The sequence below is a fragment of the Pan paniscus genome, chromosome 11 (assembly GCF_029289425.2).
Source record: "Pan paniscus chromosome 11, NHGRI_mPanPan1-v2.0_pri, whole genome shotgun sequence".
NCBI lineage: Eukaryota > Metazoa > Chordata > Mammalia > Primates > Hominidae > Pan > Pan paniscus.
The window spans coordinates 46,696,367-46,718,803 of record NC_073260.2 but is presented as its reverse complement, the minus strand read 5'-3'; the positions used below and the strand labels follow the sequence as shown (position 1 = coordinate 46,718,803).

The window sequence follows — 22,437 nt, the reverse complement described above, 5'->3', positions numbered from 1 at the left end:
CTGGATGCAAATTACACTCTGTTAATAAGTTGGCTTAAAATTATATTCCCCAAAGGACAAAGACCTAGATCCATGGCCTTGTGTCCAAAGCACTGGTGATGATGATGACAGTAAGAACCATATTAGCACCAATCATCAATTGAGTACCTGCTGCATGCTGGTACCAAGGGCTTGATGAAGCTTCACAACCACCTATACAAGAGGCACTATTTTGTCCCCACCTAACAGATAGAAAAGTTGAGGCTCAGAGAGCTAAGGCAGCCAGCTACCAAATGGTGGTGATTCAATCATCAGTCCGGCTCTCAAGCCCATGCTGTTGTTTCCAGCTCTAGTAATCTGCCGGGAAGTAGGGGTGAAAACACTGCGGGGAGATGGAAGATGCAGAAGAAATGCAGACCACCCTCTCCCAGAGGGAAGGCTGAGCAGAAGGCCTTTCAGCATGGACTGTCGCCCTCTGCAAGCTCCTGAGACCCCACCCACTCAAGAGGCTGCCGCTCCATCCTTGAAACTGAAGACTGTGTTCAAGGACCCAGAAGATGAGGATGGGGGAGGGCAGACTCAGTGTCTGGATACCTGTGCCAATCAAATACACCACCAGGCAGAAGTGAGCCAGGCCACATTGGGCCATGCACAAGTGTGGGAGTGGAAGGCACAGACACTGTCCCTGGAAAGAAGCCTGCCCCACAGGGCCCTGACGCTTTACACCTCCCTTCTCCTTGAGGTTCTTCTAGATCAGTTCAGGGCTTTCTTTTCAACCTTTTCCAGGAGTTGGACAACTGCCTCTTTTACTCCATCAGAAAGAATGGTTTAAACAGAAAACAAGTCCCAACAGCTGCTACTAAAGCAGAATAGTATCATCAAAGGCTGGAGGTTCTGCAGTGACAGTGAAACTAGGAAAGGTGGTATGGCAGTGAGACTGCAGTCAGATGGAGGGGTCCTGGGGAAGGGGCATGGCAGCAAGACCCTAGCCTGAGACGGCTTTCCAGAGGGAAGCCCTACATGAGTGAAGCCACACAGGCCTGACTGAGGCTGTCGGACTAGGAGGTGGCAGGAGTGTGTCCTGGTATTTACTGTCCCCTTGACTAGACACTGTCCCCTTTTCTCACACCCACAAGCAACCATATGAACGTGCCCACTGTATATTTGTACATATTCCTACAGACAAATGTGATTCCTGGGTTCAGAGAGTGAGAGTTTAGACAGCAAAGGATTCTACATCATCTGAATCCCTGCCTCCTCATCAGGATAGCATAGGCTACTCCTAGTTTTAGTCTATGTATACACAATGTGTTCTTATCAACATGCTGCTGTGGCTTCAAACCTGATGCTGCACTTCAGAAGACCCTTGAGGACAGAGTTATAAGGCGTCAGGGCCCTGGGGGGCAGGCATCTTTCCAGGGGGGGCATTGTCTGTGCCCTCCACTCCACTCATGTGCGTGGCCCAGTGTGGCCTGGCTCACTTCTGCCTGGTGGTGTATTTGATTGGCACAAGCACCCAGACACCAACTCTACCCTTTCCCTACCCTCATCTTCTGGGTCCTTGAACACATTCTTGTTTCAGGGATGGAGTGACAGCCTCCCCACATATACATGACCCCTCCCCATTCTCCTGAAGGTGGACCCCAGGCTGCTTCCAGCTCCCACTACCAGGGTTACCTGATAGGCTTGTTGCTGTTGTTGTTTGAGGCAGTGGATTTATTGTGCCTTGCTTAAACCACAGTTATCTGGAGCACGGAGTCAGAACAACCACAGAGAACAAACATGTGCTTTGTCTTTTTATTATTCTTTATTGGTCCTACCAATGTGACTCTTTACCCAGGCCCACTGTTCCTATGCGCACTGGCTTTGTAGGCATTCACATCATATGTCTGTGTCCTGAAAATCTCAATTAATTTCTCCTTCCTATTCCTTTTCCATGCTCTGCCTCATTTTCTCAGAAACTGAAGGCATTTGATTATTATTTTTTTGTTTGGGTCTGTGTAAAGGTTCCTTGGCAGGAGAACATGCATATGACTTTAAAATAAAGACCAACATTCTGACACTAAGGTAATGCACAGAAAAAATACAGTACTCAGACATCATTGCAAATAAATACCCCATACAGATGAAGTTATCTCAAATGTAACAATATTTCTTATGAATCAACACTGTAACGGAAGGTAAAAATAGGAGTCCCTACAACTAGGAATAAGAAATGCTTATTCCAGGAAACAGAATTCTTTTATTTTTGTCATTTATATTATTATAATTTTTCCTTTTTTGGAGAAGGAAGGACAGTTTTTCTTCCTCCAAGAGTACCAATTTGACCACTCCCACTAACCTCACTCAGCAAACAAAACAGGATGTAGACCTGGTTTGCTAAGGAGTTTTAATGAGTTCTGTTTCCTGAAATTAACAGTGATTAGTTACACCAAGCAAGAGAAGATATAATGTCTCGCTTTCACATTTGCAAAGAATACTATGGCTAACCCTCATCCCCTACTGCGCATGCCAACACAGCGTCGGCCCTCCTGATACCCTCAGCTCTTCACAAACGTGGCGTTCATACAGCTTGCTCAGCTTGTCCCAGAAGGTCCATTTGGTTCCCAAAGCACACTCAAGGTTTTGTGTTTGCTTTCATTTTCTAAGCCCCTGAATTTGCAAGTAAAGAATCACTGACTAACAGAATTTTGCACAATGACTGTTTTCTTTCCCTCAATGAAGATGCCCAGGTCCGGGTGTGAGGAGCGCCTGCCTCACCTGCTGTCCACGCTGGCCTTCAGCATGCCCACTAGCTCTTCCCTGCTCGCTTTTGAGAATGATCTGTGCTGGGACACCTCCCTTAACTGATGAAGGCACTACTGGCAATGATTACTAACAAAAAGGTGTTGAAAGAGAACACCCTAAAAATCGACGACTGTAGAATTTTCTAAGTGTACCACAATTTGGCACAACAACCAGAGTAACAAAACAATTCCAATTTGGAATTTTATTGGTACAGTTGTATAAAATTCTGTTAATCAGTCATGCTTCACAACGTCCTAAAACCCAGAAAATTCTGGAATTTGTAGGTAATACTACTCATTCAATAATTTATCTTTTTTTTTTCAAGTGCCTATTACTGTTTTAACCAGAGCAAAGGTCAAGTTTTCTTCTTGTTACATTGAACTATTCCTAAGAATAATAATAATACAATATGAAAAACCCCAGAATCTGAATACCCTGGATTTCTTAATGAACATGGCATTTAAAATCTGTAATTTCAAACATGAACCACAATGCCGTATGATCTAAAGGCTGCTGAACCACAGCGTGGATACACTTAGCTGAGCTCCTCGCTGGGTCAAAGCACTCATCTCCGAGTCTAAAGCTACACGCTATGGAGCACACAGCTCTGCCTCGTGCTGACACCAGACAAACACGGTGGGAGCTGAGGCGGACAGCTACAGGACCACGAGCATAGACCACGGCACCTGAGACCGTCTCTACGCGAGGAATTAAGGAAGCAAATATAATATCAAAATATCAAAAGTGCACAGGTTGATCGGATAAAAAAAGAACATGTGTAACAAGGAGCCCCCGTGGTGGGCGTTTCCAGTGGGCTCCTGGCGAGCCTGGCAGCCAGGGAAGAAGGGTCTTCGGCCCATACAGAGGCCTTTCCACGCAGCAGCTCGCAGCATGCTCAACATTAAAGCTTTTTTTCCTCCCATTAAAAACCTGGGGAATGCTATTTTGAAAAGAATTGCAGTGGCATATCCAAAAAGTTTCTAACTGGGCTTTTAGGTTGCCCTTCCTTCCTCCTTGTGGGCCACGAGAGGGAAGGGGAAGGGGCTGCAGTGTGACAGGGCCGGGTGGCCAAGTCCTCCTGGCAGCTACTCTACAGCTGAAAACGGGAGAAAAGAGAGCGTTAGAAAGCGGTCATCTGTCGCTTCCTGTTTATCTGACAATTGAAGCTCTCCACGTGCTGGGAGGGCGCGAGCACGTTAGTTGGCAGAAGAGAAGACCTGCATGTGTTAGCAGGGGTCCCAGTGGCTTGAGTGTCTGCAAAGTCCCTTAGGAGTATGGAGAGAAGCTATGTGCCAGGCTTGCAAGGAGAGGGCAAAGCGCATGCAGGGTGGGCATGCCAGCAGCCATCCCACTGCGAGTCTTGCTGGGGCAGGGGGATCTGGGCCCAGGATGAACACGCAGGGGACATACATGGGCGTGTCCTGGAGTCTGGAGGGGACCGAAACATACTCGGCACCAAAGGGAAGAGCACGCAGGGCAGAGAGCTGTGGGAGGGGGCAACACGGTCTCTCACCAGGTAACTCGAATGCCTCTTCCGCATGAGAGACAAGGCAAGCAGCCTGCAGGAGAGAAGACTGCAGCCTCAGGTCCAGCTGGTCCCACAGGGTGATCGGGAAAAAAGTACTGAGAAAAGTTCTGCTCAGAATGTGGGAAGGCAGGCGTGGATGGAGCCTCTGGAAATGGGAGAACCCTACAGCTACCTTTCCTCTTTCTCTGTTGCCATCCCCCAGATTGCACTAAATAAAGAGACCTAAACATCTCCTACCTGTGAATCCTGACAAGTGGCCCTGGCCCCATGCAAAGCTTTCCCAGCACCGGGCTGGGCTGTGGATACACCTGTGGGTGTCCAACCCAGCCAAGCCCTTGGTGGCTCAGACTTCAGGCTAGGGTTTTCAAAGCCCCATGTCTTTGGGACTGAACCCCCTATGGAAGGCAGGATAATTGGCTGCTGGGGTCACCCCAAGTACAAAAGGACGGGCTCTGCACTAAGGACCAAGGTCTGGCCAGGCACTTGGAAAGCTTTTCTCATGAAAAATTAAAACCTGGGGCCTTGGGCCCTGCCAATCTGTCACCTCACAGGCCACTAGACAAGCATCCTGATCTCAGAAATGAGAAACCAAGCTCTGGATTCCTGGGTTATGGTCAGCTGTGTCTGTGCCATGTGTGTCTGGCCAGAATACAGGGGCTCAGGGCTGCTCTTCTCTGGGCTTGGGGAAGAAATTCTGCACTTCTTTCCTGAATATGATTTGCAGTCAGATACTGCATAAACTACAACGTACTCCTTTCCATGAAACTATGCCAAGTGCAGAGCCATCCTCTGAGGCCGTACCTATGCTGCAGGCTGGAACCTCCTAAAACTGCTTTCTAGTGCTGACATTAGACACATGCGAGGAACATGCAAGTCTCAAGTCAGGTTCTGCCCCTTTTGGGTGCTGAGGGAGCAGGACCAGGACTCCTTCCCTTGGGTTTCCCCACGGGTGCACAGGGCTTAGAAGATGCTTTCATCACACATCTGCTGCAAGAATGTGCAGCTCTATCCCCACCTCTGACCCCCACCTAAGAGAGCAGCTGAGGACTGGGTGCTCCTGAGGGGGCTTTGAGGAGTGAGAAGCGACACAAAGCTCTCACAAGTGTCCTGCTGATGCAACGCCCCATGGCGCCTCGGCTAGACTCCTACCCTCTGTGCATTAGTCACGTTAAGATTGACCTAGCACCGCCGTCCCGCTGCTGCTGGGTTAGTTGAGGTGAAGCAGATGTTAGCTGCAGCGTGCGGCGCCCCACAGCCCCTAATCACAGTAAATGCTGTGCTTCTCGCTGCAGAACACCTGGTTGGCCAGCCCGGTGCCCTCGGCCCTGTCGCTGGCACAGGCACAGGTGTGACTTACGCTCGGTGTGACTGGCTTGGTCTTCGGGGCGGCTTTGGCGCGGCCACGCCGGGTCTGCTCGTGGTCCAGCTCGAGCAGCTCCAGCCGCTGGGTCAGCGCCAGCTTCTGCTGGATGGCCATGCGCAGCAGCGAGTTCAGCGTCTTCTTCTCGTCCTCAGCAGCCGCCAGCTGCCGCTGCATCTCATCCAGCTGTGTAATGTACTCGTCACACCTGGGGGTACCAAAAACATGACTGAGGGGCGGGCAGAGCCGAGCAGAGGAGGGCAGGGCAGGGCAGGGCTAAGCTGCACGGCCCTCTGACAGCCCTATACCAGAGCCATCCTTCAATGTGGCCTCTGGACTGGAGGGTGTGGCTGGGGAAGAATTATTCTGGCTTATTTTAGCACAGGCTTTGCTTGGACAAATCCCTGATAAGGGTGAGAGGGAGGCTTGGGCCCAGGCAGGGCAGCCCTATGAGGCTGGCTTGAGTTTTGTGGTTTTGTGGGGGAGGGGCTGCTTTGCTCTTTCAGCTGCATGTAGTGCTTACAAACAGGCTATGCCCCTCAGCGACTGGGCTTCTTCTAGGAGGCGCTCTCCCCGCTTAAAGGCCTCGAGGTGGCCTGGGGCATCAAGACATGGAGAAGCCATGGCTTCTAAGGTGTGGATGTAAATCTAAGCAGGACTGGGCTTGTTCCCAAGGTCGATGCTTCGTCAGTCTGTGCTGAGCACTGACCGGAGCCAAGGAACCATGTGTGTGGACGCCATCAACAGCTTCATCCCGAAACCCGGGTGCGGAGCTGTGGGAGGGTGTGGTCTGTCCCTGGATGCCCTTCTTCCACATGTCCCATATGGGTGGGGCTTGGTAGAGACATAGGGCGGGTTAAATCCCAGGGCTCCCAGGGCGGTGAGGCTGTGCAGGCACTGAGCACAGCCCCACCCTGCCCACACGCACCCTACTCTGCCTGTCCACACCTGCCAGGAGCCGGCCCTTGGATAGCACCCTCTCCAAGGACTCTGCTGCCCACCCTTTTGAGGGCACACAGAGCTGTGATCCCTGCAGATTCAAAATCTTGGCTCCATCTGAAAAGTTAAGTTTTTAAATAAAACAAATTTTAAAAGGTAGGGTTTACATGCCAGATACTGAGAAACTGTGGGATTTTTTCCCCAAGCCCCAGGAAGACAGGACGCTTCCAGAGAAATCCTGGGACTCTTCCTTGTCTGTACCCTGCTCTGGCACGTCCTGCAGGGATACTGACAAACTGGGAGTGCACGGCACCAGGCTTGAGAGAAGCAGGCCCTATGTGCAGTTCCCACCCTGTCCAGCTCAGATCCTCAGCTTGCTCACCCATAAAAAGGAAACATCTAGGTTATCTGCTGGGCCCATGGTGGGCCTGGCTGTCCCCCATGCAGGGCTGACCCCATGGTGCTATCCCAACATGACCCAGCAGGTGGCGCTACCCATCTTTGGAAGGTGAAAGACAGCGGTACCTGTCAGGGGGCACCTGGGAAGATGCTGAAACCAGGACCTGCCCCACAGAGGCCTGTGAACACTTAGGGAGCCTCGATTCCCAGCCTTGGGGTCTGAGTCCCAGCCAGGGAGGGGTGTGCACCCACCAGGGGCAGCCCACCTCAGAGCCCATTACTAAGAGCCCGCCACAGAGGAAGAAAGAAAGCTGGTCTCCTCCAAGCCCCAAGGCCCTCTCCTCACCCTCCCCAGATTGGCAAAGTAGAGGATGGGAGGTGAGTACCCAGCGGTCACAATGACGCAGAGGTACAGGGCTATGCACAGAGGTGGGACCCGAACTGTGGACCCCAGCAGTGACCTGCTCCAGCCAGGAGGATAATCTTCCCTCTGAATCTACAAACATAAATACACACTTGTGCCGTATGGCCAAGTTCTTGGGGGCAAATACCTCATGAGAGGAAAGGCCAGGACTCCTCTGTCACCTGTTGGCCCCAAGTTAAGTCCCTGTAAATGTTGGATTCAAGGGGTGGGAGCCCAAGCATCCCCTGAAGCTATGCAACTCTGGCCCATCCACTCCAGGATCTGCTCTCCTCAGCCCTTCTGCCCTCAGTCTCCATATATGCAAAGCAGAGACAAGCCTGGGCCTGCTGCGGTTTCATTCACAGCGAAATGGAACCGGCGCCACAGAACCAGGCTCCTGGGGGCTGGGCTAGGTGCGAAAGGAACATTAAAAGGATCACACACGCTCTGCTATCCCCGGCCACATATGGGCACCTGCCAGGCATGCCCTACGCTCCAGCAACTGCTTGCGTGACCTCGGAGGAAGCTGAGGTGCAGCAGCTGGGGGCCCCCAACCCCATGTGGCCCCCATATCGCCTCACCCTTTCTTGTCACCAACTTGAGCACCAGTGTGCCAGAGATGTGCCAGGGGCCATGCTTCCCCAACCTCGTACCATGCTGGCCCTGATGGAGCTGGGCACAGCCACTGACTAGGCAGGGCTGCAGGCCTCAGCATGAGGCAGTGAGAGGCTAAGGGTTCCAGAGGCAAGTGCTGAGGACAGCTGGCCTTGTGGAAGGGGAGGGCCCGACAGCAGCACGGTTACCTGGTGGCAAACATAGCACGCAGCGAGGAGAAGGTGGCTGCGTCCTCCTTGAGGGCCTTGAGCTCATTGCGCAGCTTCATCATGGTCTCGGTAACCATGGCCTTCTCATTCTCATACTTGCTCTTCAGGTTGGCAAGGGCCACCTCGGCCGTCTGGGGGACAGATGTGTAGGGTGGAAAAGTGAAAGGCATGAAGTCAGCCTAGAGGTGCTCTGGGAGCAGGATCGGGAGCCCCGGTCTGAAGTGGTGGCAGTGCCTGGGAAGAAAGCTCCTGGGAGGCCCCTCCCTGTGACAAACTCTGGGGATGGACTCCAGCAGCTACGCCATGGGGAGTCCCACCTGCTGATTCTGACTGGCAGAGGAGGGACTGCCCCTAAACCTGCCAACAGGACCTCCACGAAGCCCCACAATTGCTCTCCACAGCTCAGACTATGGCTCTCACATGTTTTCCCTCCAGTATCAGGAAGCACTATGAGGCAGTCACAGTGAGTGAATGGCAGCGGCATTTCTCACTGGCTGAGCAGCTCTGCTGAGGGGCCCTCACACCCACCTGCCTGCTCCACCCTCCCAGCTGGGGGCCCTGAGCAGGGGAGGGCAGGCAGTCGAGCTACTATGGGGCTGGCTCTGTCTGGTGGTGACGCAGGCCTGGGGGCCCCGTGGCAGGGGGAGGAAGGAGGCCAAGGGGGAAACACCCTTAGGCCAGTAGTAGGTGACATGTGCCCCTGCTGCCTGGCGCCTCACCTGCTTGTTGGCCTTGAGCACAGTGCGCAGCGTGGTGATCTGCTCCCGCTTGGTGCTGAGCAGCGACTTCAGCTTGAGGATCTCCTCCATAAGCGCTTCCTTGTCCTTGTCCACGGCGGGGCCCAGCTCCTGCGAGGCAATGCGCTGGCGTGACAGCTCCGTGGTGCGGTCCACGGCTGCCTGCAGGTGCTTGATCTGGTCACGGATGATAGCGATCAGGTTGTAGATGTTCATGGGCTCCCGGCGTGGGTCACTCAGGGGTGATGGCAGTGAGGAGCCAGGCGAGGGGCTGCTGTCCCCCGTCCCACCATCTGCTCGGCCCGCCTCAGGAGCCAGCAGCCCCTTGGGTAGGAGGATGGGTGAGCGCCGGCCGCGCGCCTCGGGGCTGGTGCGGCCCCCGGGACTGGTGCGGCCGGCCCCGCCCTGGCCCTCGCGGTAGTAGTCCAGCATGACACGGTTGGGTGTCTCATTGTTGCACATGCACACGTGGTGGTAGAGATTGGCCAGCTCCTCACTGAAGGTCACCAGCTCATCCTGGGCCACACTCAGGCTGCCCTGTGTCTCGCCGGCGACGTCGCTCACCTTCTTTAGCTCCTTCTCCAGCCGGGCCAGCAGCTCGCGGTCCTGGCGGCTGGCCTTCTCCAGCAGGGAGACCTTCTCCGTGAGTGCCTGGCCCTCAGCCTCATAGCGGCCCTTCTCCTCGGCGTGCTGGGCCTCACGAGCCTCGTGCGTGCTGTGCAGTGCCTTGAGCTGCTCGCGGAGCTCGCCAGCCTCAGCCACAGCCACATGGTACTTGCAGGCCAAGATCTCAGGCCCGTTGATGTCCACCTCGTAGTAGTCCCCATCCTCATGGCTGTCACGGTCCTTCTCGTTGTCCAGGGCTGTCTGCCGCTCCTTGCTGGCCTGCAGGCGCCGCAGGGCACTCAGATTCTCTGTGAGGCGGGTCACCTTCTCCTGCTGTTCTGACAGGGAGCCCCGCGTGTGCTCCAGCTGCTTCTGTGTGTCCTGCAGCGTTGCCAGCAGGCCCGCCTTTTCCCGCTCCATCTGCAAAGGCACAGGCAGCAGGACACCATGTTAGTTGCTATGGACCCCGAGAGCTTGGAGGACCCCCAAGATGGCCCAGTGACATCCCACCCCATGTCAGGGCAGGCTGTGAGCCCCAGGTTCCTTGGCCATGCTGTCAGTGAGGTGGACAAAGACACACAGGGTGTGGAAAGAATGGAATTCATGCTGGGCCCTCAGAACACTAACCGTCACCAGTAATGGTGGTCACCCTCAACGCAGGCTCTTTCCCCAACCATGCTACAGGGGATCTGGGCTAAGAAAGTGGAGCTCTAGGCTGGCTGGGTGTGCAGTCGGGAATATTAGCACCCTAGCCCTCTGCTTCGGAGGACAGGACTCTGTTGCCTTGGATCAACAGGGATCCATGTCCCAGGGGATGAGCCCAAGCATGACCGTGGTGGGCCCCTGACACCTGGCCTGCGTGCAGGGATCACATGTGGGGCCAGTGTCTCATCACTTCACCCTGACACCACGTAGTTAACAGGGGAGCAATGTGGGTGCTGCAGTGCCAGGAAACCACTTCTCTGAGACTCTTCTATGTGTGCTCCTGGAGTTCCATTTACCGTAATGATGCAGGAGATAAAATCAATGTAAGGAAAAGGGAAAGTTAACATCAGCAGAGTGTCAGGTAAGCACTGCTCGGGGAGCCCTGCAGAGCTGGAGTGGGGACAGCGTGCCGAAGGCCCCACTGCCTGCTCACCTGCATCAGCTGCTGCTTCAGCTTCTGGATCTCAGAGATGTTGAGCTCACTGAGTAGGTCGGAGACGAGGCTGGGGGAGGGCGGTGCGAGGCCCTCCTTCTTGGGCGTGGAGGTCTTGTTGTCCAGTGGCAGCTTGGCCAGGCCGCCGTGCTCAAAGCCATTGACCAGGGCCTCGGCATCGTTGTTGGGCTCGGCAGCATCGTCACTGAACTTGAGGCCATCCAGCGAGACATGCAGGTGGCTGGTGTAGAAGGAGTCATTGATGCTCATGTAGTGTGACAGCTCCTTGCGCAGGCTGTTCTTCTGTTCGCGCTCCGTCTTCAGGGTCTCCAGCGCCTCCTCCAGCTGCCGCTCTGAGATCTCCTTGAGGCGGATGGCATCCTCCAGCTGGCTGTTAAGGTACTCGGTCTCCTCCTCCAGACGCTTGATCTCATGCTTGAGGCCCTCAAACTCCACCTGGGAAGAGAAGTCAACGCTCTTGCATCAATGCAATGTGGAAGCTCCTTTCAGGCCCCATAAATGAAGAAAACACACCAGCACACCAACTCCGGCCACCATGAAGCACAAGATGAAGCGCCAGGTGAAGTGCCATCCTGGGAAGGGTGGCAGCCTGTCCAGGCCAAGACTGCTTCCTCTGCTCAGAGATGTGGATGCTAAGAAGGTTCCAGGGCATGAGATGCGAATGCAATGAAATGCTCAGCCCAGCCCACCCACCGTTGGGACCAGCAGACACAGCAAGGGGAACACAAATGTCTGAGGTGGCCCCAAGCCAGGACTGTACGTGTGGAGATGCACCAAGAACAACACACATCCATCCATAGAAGGCTGCCAACCTTGTATTAAGTCATTCACAAATATTACCAAGTGCATGCTGATTAAAAATTCTATAAAGTTATTTAATTAACATTAACAGTTAACTAAATATCTTAAGATACATAAAAATACATTTCAATGTGTGCTATGATCATGACTTCTAATCATAGTTCAAAATGAAGGAACAGAAACTCCCCCCAAGGCAGAACATCTCAACCACTAAACCTCCACATGCACATGACACCCAGACCTGGAGGAGCTCGAAGGTAGGTGGGAAAAGCAACATCAAAGTCTTGTCTACATGAAAATTGTATCTGCAGGTGGACAAGGAAAAAGCAGATAGAAACTGATGCCTGATGTGGAGGCTCAGAATTTGTGGGCAATTGCTAAAACTATTTCTTATTTTTCTGTAATATTTGGAGAAAAAAATAAGAAACAAACCAGTAACAGGAAGTGCTGAGCACATCTCTGTGGGTCTTGGGTCGGAAGGGACACCCATTACCACATCCAAGGTGTGCTCACAGGAGGTGGGCATGGAGCCCTCAGTCGCAGCACCACAAACGCGGAGGTGAGGAATCCCAGAGAGGGAGAGAGAGTCAGACTCCACTAAGCGCCAACCTGAGGACAGGGTCACCTCAAGCCTCAGTTTCCCTTCTCCTAAGGCCACTGTGCGCCGGGCTCTGCCAACAGCAGCACCAATGACCAAATGGTACTTACAATGTAGACAGTGGCTAAGACTGTTAATGAGCTCGAGCTGTCACAGAAGGACCAGGCTAGGAGCTCTGCATAAACACGAGCTTCCTCCTCCGGGCATAAATACCACATTCCCTGATGGTGAGACTCAGAGGATTTTGGTGGTAGAGGATTTGAGGAAAGCAAGGAAGACATCCATGGCATTCTGGGGAAAGTTTTGGGAGAGAAAAGACTCCCATTCCCCACCATGCAGGAGTGTGGCTCTTGCAGAGAGAAGAGCAAGTTCAGGCCTTGAGTGGCAGAACAGCAGAGCACATGAAAATTTAGTCACATCACAAAGAGAAGGGACCCTCCTTATTCATCTCTGTCACAGGCAGAGACCCTGCTCGTCCCTGTCAGGGGTCCCTCTGAGACCCCATTAGAGACAGAGGGGTTCCTGTTCATCCCCGTCACAGACAGAGAGGACCTTCCTTGTCCCTGTCACAGGCAGAGACACAGGAATATTGCAGGCCTCATGGTCAGCACCTGATGGGGGAGTCTCGAAGTCCAGTCTGGGGTTTTCTGGTGTAACCTCTTCATTACCTCTCAGATTTTTGTTTTCATTTTTGTTGGCTGGGACACCTCAGCCTGGCCAATGTCAGCAAACACTGCAGCCAGAGTTTCATCTTTTGGAGAGTCTGGGTCCCACCAAGTATACCCCTGCCTCCACAGTGGTAAAGCTGGCCCTGGGCCTCGGGTGTGTGGAATAAGACAGGAACCCCTTCCCAACAGGGAGAGGGGCTGAGCAAGAGGTCCTCAAGGCCCAGTTAACCCATGTGCCACCTCCACCCCACAGGCCCAAGACTCACCTGGTTCTGTCTGAGCACAGACACTTGCTTCTGCAGGCTGATGTTCTCCTCCTCCAGTTCCGAGTAGTCCTGCAGCAGACGAGCTTCCCGGAATTTGTACTCCTTGATGTCATCCCGCAGGCGGCCACGCTGGATCTCCACATTCTGGTTGATCTGTTGGGGGAGAGGGAAAGGCAGGTATGAGCAGCCTCCACAGGGCACGAGAGGGGCTCAGTGCAGCCAGGCACGCCATGGCCAGCCACACAGCCAGAACTCAAGAGCCCTGGCCTGCAGGTGCCAGTGTGACTGCCTGGAGAGGAGAGGGAGCCCAGAGCAGTATGCCAGAGTGCACAGCGGACTGCAGAGGTTCCAGAGTAAATTCCCTCAGCCCTTCTCACCTGGGAACCCCTGACACGTGACTGCCTGCTCCGACCCTTGGTTTCTTCATCTTTAAATTAAAATGGGGTTAAAAGTAGTTCCTGCCTTCTATTATTGGGCATGTACACAGTAGTGCGCAGGTGGGCATATAAATGGTATAGTGCTCTGGCAAACAGCCTGCAGGTGCTGCTGCAACTGTTAAACACAGAGGGTCTACCCCAGAGAAATGCACACATGCCCACACAGAAACCGGTCCACACATGTTCACAGCAGCAGCGTTCATTTTGCCAAAAGGTGGAAGCAGCCCAAGTGTCCATTGACTGATGAATGAATAAACAAAATGTGGTCTCTCCACACAATGGAATGTTGTTCAGCCACAATAAGGAATGACGTACTGACACATGCTACAACATGAATGACCCGTGAACACATTCTGCTGAGTGAAAGAAGGCCTGTCACGAGAGGCCATGCATTGTATGATTCCATTTCCATGAAATGTCCAGAATAGGCAAATTCATAGAGACAGAAAGTAGGTTAGTGGCTGCCAGGAGCTGGGGAGGGGGATGGGGAGTGACTGAAATGGGTTTTCTTTTTAGAGCAATGAACTGTTCTAAGATTGTGGAATGGGGCACATATATGTGACTATAATAAAATACACTGAGTTGTACACCTTATGTGGGTGAACTATATGAGATGTAAATCACCTGAATAAAGCTGTTAAAAATTAGTTCGGGCTCTAAGTTGCCCATAAGGAGCCAAGAGATGTCATGGGAGAGGCTAGTGCAGGGTTGGGGCGAACAGGATGCAATCAAGACAGAATTTCCAACTTGCTGCCATGTGCCAGGGACCTGGGCCCCTCAGCCGCAGCCCTAGCAACATTCAGGGACGTTTCTTCTTTGTGGTGGGAGCCGGCCTGTACATCATATGTCTAGCAGCTCCCTGACCTCTGGCCACCAGACACGGCTGCCTCCTCCATTGTGACAACTGAAAAATCTCTCCAGACGTTGCCAATGTCCCCCAGGGGCAAAATCATCCCCTTGACAAACTCTCTATCCCCTCCCTGTACTCTGCTGACCCAGCTGCCTCCCTGTGTATCTGCAAAGGCCTGGCTCCCCAGACCACCACCACCCCTGCTCCAAAGCCCTCTTGGACTCTCGGCCAGAAGCCCTGTCCATCTTGCGGGCCCCATAGCTTCGTCCACCTCTCACACTGTTCTCTTGGCTTATGCTATGGTTTCTCCTGGTCACATGTGTGCGCTCATCTGAATGGAACATACTTTACAGACAAGATTCCAAGATCCCATGCAAGTACACACAAAACGATCATACTGGCAAAATGAAATAGGACATCCCTCCCAAAACAAAGGAAAAAAGGAATGCAACAGAGAGGGGAGGAGAGTCAACAATATACAGCAAGTACTACTGACAAATGCTTACTATTTACAATGAAGATTACATTTAAAACCTACAGCAAATGGACGCAGACATGGCCCTCTCATTGTAAGTGACCCAAGAAAGTGACAGAAAGCTGACACCAAAAGAAACAGAGATACCACACAGGGAGGAAGAGAAGGCCTGGCAAAGCCTTGTACCAGAGGAGAAAGCGAGCGAGGTGCATGCTGGGACGAAGGGGGAGAAAGCAGCACCAGCACAGCCATCACCAGGGCCAGGCCCCACAGTGGCTACACGGGGGGTGGATAGGGAGTGGGCAGGCTCTCCAGCCTCTCTCCTGCTAGTGAGAGTGCAGCACCCCCCAGGAGTGTGCTTAGGGGAGCTGCACAAGCCAAGTCACACCCAGGCTCTCCACACCCCAGCTGGAGACTTGGGTACCTCTCTCCCAGGAAGGTTTGCCCAGTTCCTGCTTTTTCCTTGCTAACTGGCAAGCAAGTGGTCTGCAGCAGGTGTGCAAACATGTGCCACTTGATTCAACGCGGCCACCCAGCTGGCTCCTCAGGCGGAGTGGAAGCTGAGGGGAAGGTCTGAGTCCCACCAACTCTCCCAGGCCTGCCAGTCAAGATCAACAAACCTAGAAGGTGCTCCAGGCAGTGGGAAGTGAGAGCCCAGAAGCTTCCATGTGCCTGGGCAGGGAGATAGTGACATGCCCAACTAAAGACTGAAGCAGAGAGCCTGGCCGGATGCCTCATAGCATTAGGGTCCCCCAGAGGCACACACGAGACTGCTGTTCCCTTGGCAGTGCTCATGTGAGTCCTCAGGGTCCTTCATCACCTGGCCCAGGCAAGGTGTACTAGGAGTTCTGTCCTTGCACCACTGCCAAACCCAGAACACAGAGGCACACCCAGGTCAAATGCTGGCCTGGCCATACCATGTCATGGGTGATGATGGCACCATCTCTGCTGATGCTGTAGTAGGACGCAAACACTGTGCTTCCATGCCCACACTACTGGGCGTAGGCAGCCAGGCTCATGTGGCCTGCCACCTAGCACCTCCATCCAGCACACGCCCAATTGCCAAGGGCTCAAACAGGCTGACTGGTCGCCATGGGGTTTAGTTTTCCCTCAAGTAAGCACCTTCTCCCAGTGAGCCTGTCTGATGTCAGCCCAAAGAAGTACAGGGGACAAGCTCTGCTGCGTGTGACTGGGCAGCCCAAATGAAGGAGGTGGGAGCACAGGCCTGTAGCTGACCACCAGGGTCCCATCTCAACTCCCCTTTGTGGGATCCCCACACCTCAGACTGCTCATCAGCAAGCAGGGTGTGACAACTGCCTGTTTCAAGGAGCCACTGTGCAGGGGGTCGGCTGCCCTCTCTCCTGTCCCCACCAGACAACCTCAACACCAGGAAACTCTCATCTCTGCCTTGATGGCCTAGGCCAGCCCCTTCACCCTACTCCTTCTTGGGGCAAATATGAAGAAAGATCTTGGTGTGTGTATGAGACCCAGCTCTGACCCCAGGCCTCCTGTGGCTCTCTGGGCCTCTGATTCCCCATCTGGGAAATGGAGCCACATCCCCACCAAGGCCCAATCCAGGCCAGTCCTCAGAAGCTTACCCACCTCCCAGGGGCCCAGGCAGGAAAGATGCTCTCACTAGCAGGAGAGAAGCTGGAGGGGCTGTCCACATGTAGGGCCCACACATACACAGCGGTTAGAGTCAGGATCTGAGAAGCACCTCACCCCCTACCAGCCAGGACACCTTAGGCACATGATGGAACCTTGCAAACCTCTGTTTCTTCACATCTGACGAGATACCAGTAGGGTCACCAGAAGGACCAGGTCTGAGGCAATCAGAACTGTCCAACACATGCCAAGTATGTTTGTTACTGTAAAGCTTCACAGGTCCTCATGGTGTGTTGGGGTGTGGAGGGGGACAGACAAGCAGTTGACACAAGGGAGGAAAAAAGGGAAGGGGCTGTTGTGGGTAGCAGGGTGGTGGGTCAAAGGATACAATGAAGGCTGTTTTATCGTCAAATGTACCCTTTCTGACCCATGGGGTGTGAGCCTTGGGCAGTGACTGGGGAGAGCCATGCTGGGGGTGGGCACAGAGGAGCTTGGCACAGTGGCTCAGACCAGCAGAACAGCAGGCAGCAGAAGACAAAAGCTATGCATGACTGGGACTGGTGGTGGTGAGACAAGGTCAGTCCTAGAGATGCTCCACCCGAACCAGGTACCCAAGGCGAAGACCTGGGATGGTTCCCACAGCTCTGCAGCAACCCAGGGCAGGGACACAGTCATGGGGGACACAGCAGACCCAGGGACCAAGGTGGGGACCCTCAGGAGAGACAGGGAAGGCTGAGGGGTGTGCAGGGAGTCTCAGGATTTCCTCCTGAAGCACAAACAGGAACCACAGAAATCCTCTCTTCCCCACAAGACCTGCAGCATCTTTAACTTGCTGTGCTCATTTCCAGTCTTACCTGAAGCCAGCAGGGTCACCCAGCCCTCTTTGGCCTCTGCCACCAGAGATAGGCCTCTTGGAAGAGAGAAGGGGCAGAATGTGCTGGGCTGGGGAGACAGCACCTGCACACGCTTTTCAGGAATAGACGGGCCAGACAGATGGCAGCTGGGGCAGCCAAGGATACATCTCTCCATACACACAGCCCCTCCTCCCACCGACCAGAGGGCTCCTTGTGAGAGGAAATGAGATCATGTACTGCCGCTTCAGGATCTGAGACTCCCCACCCTGAGTCTAAGCCAAGCTCCTCCCTGGGCCCCTAGGGCCTCAGCGATCTCTGACCCCTCACTCCCACCACTGCTGGCCCCGAGGGCAGCATCCTTCAGTACTGGAATGTTAAGCCAACAGCAGCAGCCCTAATCACTGCATACCCTCAGGGCCTATGCCCTGCTGACCTCCCGTAAGATTATCTGCTGCAGAGGGTGGGGCTCCTGTGGCAGGAACAAGGGTCCACAAGTGCTCCCACAATGTGGGGTGAAAGACCTGTGGGGCATCCTCTACAACGGGCTTCAGAGACTGCCGGTTTACAGATGGGGAAACTGAGGCCAGGACTAAAGATAAGGCCTTGCCCAGGCCCCAAGGCTCAGTGAAAGGCAAAGCCAGTATCAGCCCATTCTCAACCGACCCATGCTCCACTCCTCCAGCCATTCCCAATGAGAACCTGGGGCTGACCCTCAAAGGCCATGGCCAGGAGGACTGCAGCTCACGTGCCAACTTCCAGCTCCACTTGCAGTCCTCAGGGACCATCCCACCTCCATCTTGGTGATGGGGCCTCATCCTTCCTCAGAAGGCACTGGCCCCTCTTGCCCCCAAGACAGTCGTCTCAGCCCCACTTTTGTCCCCACAGCCCACTCCCCGTGTAGCCACCAAACCCAAGCTGGACCCTGCCTCCTTCAGGGCCCCACCCAGGCCTGCAGGATTCTCCTGACACTCCTCCTGCCCTTGGCTCAGCACCACAGTGAACATGCCCCTGCCCCAGGGACAGGCACGGGGTACTGCTCTCCCCTGATATCTGCCACATGCCTTCTAGGAGAATGAGGCTTTGCTCACGCTGTTTCCTCAGGTTCCACAGACACCGAGGCCTGGCAGGGCTCAATTAAAATATGTGCCAGTCAGTGAGAAAAGACACTCAGGTGCTCACTCAACCTTCCCTGAGCCTCCTGTTCAAGCCAGCGAGACTCTCCTCCCACCTGCCCCAGTGGATGGAGACTCCTGGCTCTCCTCCTCCTGCTGGGCTCAAACTACACAGGTTCCAGGCACCACAGCAACCTTCCCAAATCCTGCTTTGGCCACATCGTTCCCCTGGGCTCCCCAGTCCTCCACAACTCCAGGGCCTTAGTGTCAGGGCCATGAGCAGCTGGTCCTGTGGCCTTTGCCCCTATCAGGGCCCAAGAGCCAAGCTGGTTCCTCTGACTTCATGTTCACAAGTCATGGACGGACTTGGACGGATTCATGGACGGACACCACAGTCCCATTTCCAGATGTAGAGCCTGTGCCATGTACCAATGGCTATCCATGGGTACCCAGGACTCCAACAGGTTCTGGTGCCAGGGACCACCCACCCAGACCCTCCCTGCGGGCACTCTGCTGTGAACAAGGCAGGGGTGTGGCAGCTGGGGCTACTGGCGGTGGTCTCCACCCCTAATTCTCAGACACGCACACCCGACCTCGAGTCTCCATGGAATATTTGGGGTTTGTGTTCTTATTACAGCTGGGCACAGTGCAGGCCCTGAGTGACACAAAACATTCCCAGGGCAGGGGGGAGTCCAATGATGAGGAGTGCCCCACGGGCATCAGCCCTTAGCCTCCACAAGGGGCTAACTGCACCCCTCCCTGACTGACCACTCCTCTGCTCTGGACTTGCTCATGGGACTCGCTTCATGAGTGAGACAGAAGCAAGCCAGAGGCAGCGGAACTTGTGGGTCCATCTCTCTCCCTTCTGCCACGTGGGCAGTGGAGGATGAGACCAGGAAAGCAAGACAGACCAGCCAGCTGCAGCGTCCCCAGAGGCCAGCCCAGCCACCCACCAGGCACACCTGCTATGTGACACTGGTGGCACTGTTGCAGCCACAGACTAGGCCCCTCCTCACCCCCTCACCTCCTTCAGCTCCTGGGCCACAGAGGCCAGGCGCTCATTCTCCGACTGCGTGTTGGTGAGGACATTGCGCAACTGCTTCAGCTCCGTCTGCAGCTCTAGCACCTTCCGCACGTAGTACTGCTCCTTGGAGGCCGACTCCTGGATCAGGCTCTCCTCCCGGCTCTCTCCGTCAGCAGCCACCTTCTTGTGGTTTGTGTGTGCTTGTCCAAAGGCCTGCATCAGAAGACAAGACACTCGTGAGGTGGGCCTCCCAGGGACGCCGAAGGATAGAGACCCAGCTCACAGGCGACATTCATGCTGCAGAACAACAGCAACAACGGGGACTGTGGGCCTGAAGGGAGGCCCCCTGACCTGGGAGGTGCATCTGTGGCGTGCACTGTGGTGTGCACATATGCAAATGCAACAAGCTGCACCCAAGGTTCATCTGCTTCACCAAAATAAGAGAAAGCCTGGTCTCTGAGGAACAGTGTCTGCACTGGCAAGACAAGTGCTGGAGTCAGGGAGCTACAGTGGGCATGTGTGACAGCAGCTGGGGGCCGGTGGAGGGAGCTCCCACACAGCCCCCACCTCCTCCCCACTCCAGATGGCACGCCGGCCACCACATATGAAAGGCAGAGGGAGTCTGTCCATCCTGCTGCCTGATGCTGGCTCATCCTTCACTCCTTCTGGGAGAGACCTGGGCTGAGCAGTCAGAGCCCCAGGCCCGAGGACGGCAGTGATGGTAAGAACTAGACAGAGGCCAGCACAGTGTGCCACCCACTCTGCCCAGTTCCTGGCTCAGAAGCCAAGATACCAGCATGTTCCAGAGGGGTGAGGAACAAGGGGTGCGGGGGCTGCATGTGGCAAAGAAGTGCAGGGCCTTGGGGCTCAGGGAGGAGACCTTATGGGTGAGATCAACCAGAAAGGGGTGCTCACCTAGCCCAGGACGCCCACCTGCCCATGCACCTGAGAGTCGACAGCTGTGTCATGTCCATGCCCCAAAATCCAGGCCAGCCAGCCTCCCATCGTGTACACCCCAGGCGAGTGGCCCAGCCTCCAAGCAGGTGCCATCCCTCTCCTTCCCTCCCACTGCCCACTACCCCCACATAGCTGGCGTGGCAGGACAGGGCTTCCATGGGTAGAGGGCAGACGGGCCGCAGTGTGTCACCCCCAGCAGCCCGTCTCACTGGCCACTCCACCACAGAGCTCTTGCAGAAGACCTTATCTTTTTACATTAATCCTGGCTCATGGCAGAAAACAAGATCAAGAGAGAGGCGACTGAAAGTGGATGACTTTGTTTTCCTAAAAGAGAAAAAGGAGCAGTTTTCACTCATTTACTATTTAATATTAAATCTAAGAATTCAGTCCAAGAAAATAGGGAAAATGTAAAAAACCATGAATAAGGATGTTACTAAGCAGGACAGTTTCTAATTTCAAGAAATCAAAACAAAGAGTAACTCATTTCGTCCCAACAGGAGACTGGTAAAAGAAACCAGGGTCTAGTCTGAGTATAGAGTCTCATGGGACCAACAGGGGACTCAAGGGGAAGACAGACTGATTGATCTTACAGCACTGTGAGGATCACAGGATCCTGCCTGGAAGAGCACACATGTGCTATGGCAGGTGTGGTGACATGTGCTGTGATGTATGTGTTGTGTGTGTGTGTCTCGTGGTGTTGCGGGGGACACCCCTAAACAAGGCTAACAGGACAACACAGCCCAGCAGGAAGACTGGTGCTGGCAATGGGACTGCACGTGGGGACTCAGGATTGACATGGACACTCCTGCTGCGGATGCACAGACGTCTATGGCACCCACACTCCTGAGGAGGCTGGGTCTTGCTCACCTGCCCCCACCCATCAACACAACACCCACTACGTGGAAGATGTCCACTTTTCTTCAAGGCAATCGGGTCAGCTCTGTGATTTCTGCTCTGTTCTTCCTTATCCTAGTCCCAAGGAAGGTCCAAATCATAATGTCTACACAGCACCTGATCCACCCTGGCCAGCCACCCCAGGCCACAAGAAGGGAAACCGGACATGGAATTGGCCCCAGCTGCAGGCTCCCCACCCAAGTGGCAGCCAGGCCCCAAGTCCCTCACTGGGTGAAGGGCCCGCCGGCTGCAGGCGGCATGGGCAGCGCCAGACCATCTGGGCCTCCTGACAAGCAGGAGGGACCCAAATGAAGGGTCCAGCACACATGGCTGCTCAGAACACACCCACGAGCCTGGAGCTGGGGATGCAGACATCACCTCAGAAGCTTCCTCCAGGTATGACAGCTAAATGCCATGACACGACATTCAAGTCCTAGCCTCCTGGCCTGAGCCCTGGATCTTTTCCTCTGCTTAAGCTCCCAGCCTGGGGCCCAAAACACTCCTAGGCAGCTTTTCAAACACACTGAGATACAGACTTCCGCGTACAGCCAAGATGAGATTGTTGCAGAAATTAGAACTACCTTCTGTGTGAAAACTTAAAAAAAAAAAAAAGAAAAAGAAAAAAACCAGGCAATGATAGAATATAAATAAATAATAAGCAGTGGTTTTCACATCATGGGCACTAGATAGTGAGAGACAGGAGGAGGGGAGTTCCAGGAGCCCCCTCCACCAAAAGAACTTCCCAGCCATGGAAAAATGGGAGACTGAGGCAAGGCGTGGCAGACCCTGTCAAGGAGGGACTGGAAGATGGCGGAAGATGGCAGCAGGGCAGCCAAGCTAGGCAGACCTGCACACAGGGCCAGAATCTCCACTGAGGACCAGGCAGCACAGAGCTGAAGAAGTCACTGAAGGACCACTGAGAGGGGCAGAGAAAGCAATCCCCACCATTTATACCAGCCAAAAACAGTACCTGCTCCCAACAGCAGAGGAGAGCCCTCCTGATGCACAGGCAGCTGGGGAGCACTCCCAGGGCCTGAAAAAATTAGTCTGGATTAAATCTGCTCTGATACCACAGAGCAAAGCATAAAGACAAAACCTGAAAGGATCAATCTGATTCCAAGTCACTTAACTACATCCCAGAACAAAGCTCAAGAACACATGAAGGAATACAAAAA

The 22,437-nt window shown here is 54.2% G+C and overlaps 1 protein-coding gene across 4 annotated transcripts in view; it reads right to left on the bottom strand.

Annotated features, from left to right (window-relative positions):
• Window positions 1-1,762: 1,762 nt before the first annotated feature.
• BICD2 (BICD cargo adaptor 2) overlaps window positions 1,763-22,437 on the bottom strand; it is a 56,413-nt gene continuing 35,738 nt past the window's right edge. For 2 of the 4 annotated variants that reach the window (XM_034967717.3, XM_014346188.4), the window contains exons 2-8: window positions 19,412-19,624; window positions 13,055-13,207; window positions 10,701-11,156; window positions 8,939-9,982; window positions 8,199-8,350; window positions 5,652-5,862; window positions 1,763-3,862 (exon numbers count right to left, since the gene is read on the bottom strand). In XM_034967717.3, the coding sequence (XP_034823608.2) occupies window positions 3,857-3,862; window positions 5,652-5,862; window positions 8,199-8,350; window positions 8,939-9,982; window positions 10,701-11,156; window positions 13,055-13,207; window positions 19,412-19,624 (2,235 nt within the window). In that variant the 3' untranslated portion in view covers window positions 1,763-3,856. Of the gene's footprint in view, window positions 5,863-8,198; window positions 8,351-8,938; window positions 9,983-10,700; window positions 11,157-13,054; window positions 13,208-19,411; window positions 19,625-22,437 lie in introns of all 4 variants that reach the window. The other 2 variants (XM_034967715.3, XM_034967716.3) reach the window with 1 other exon arrangement.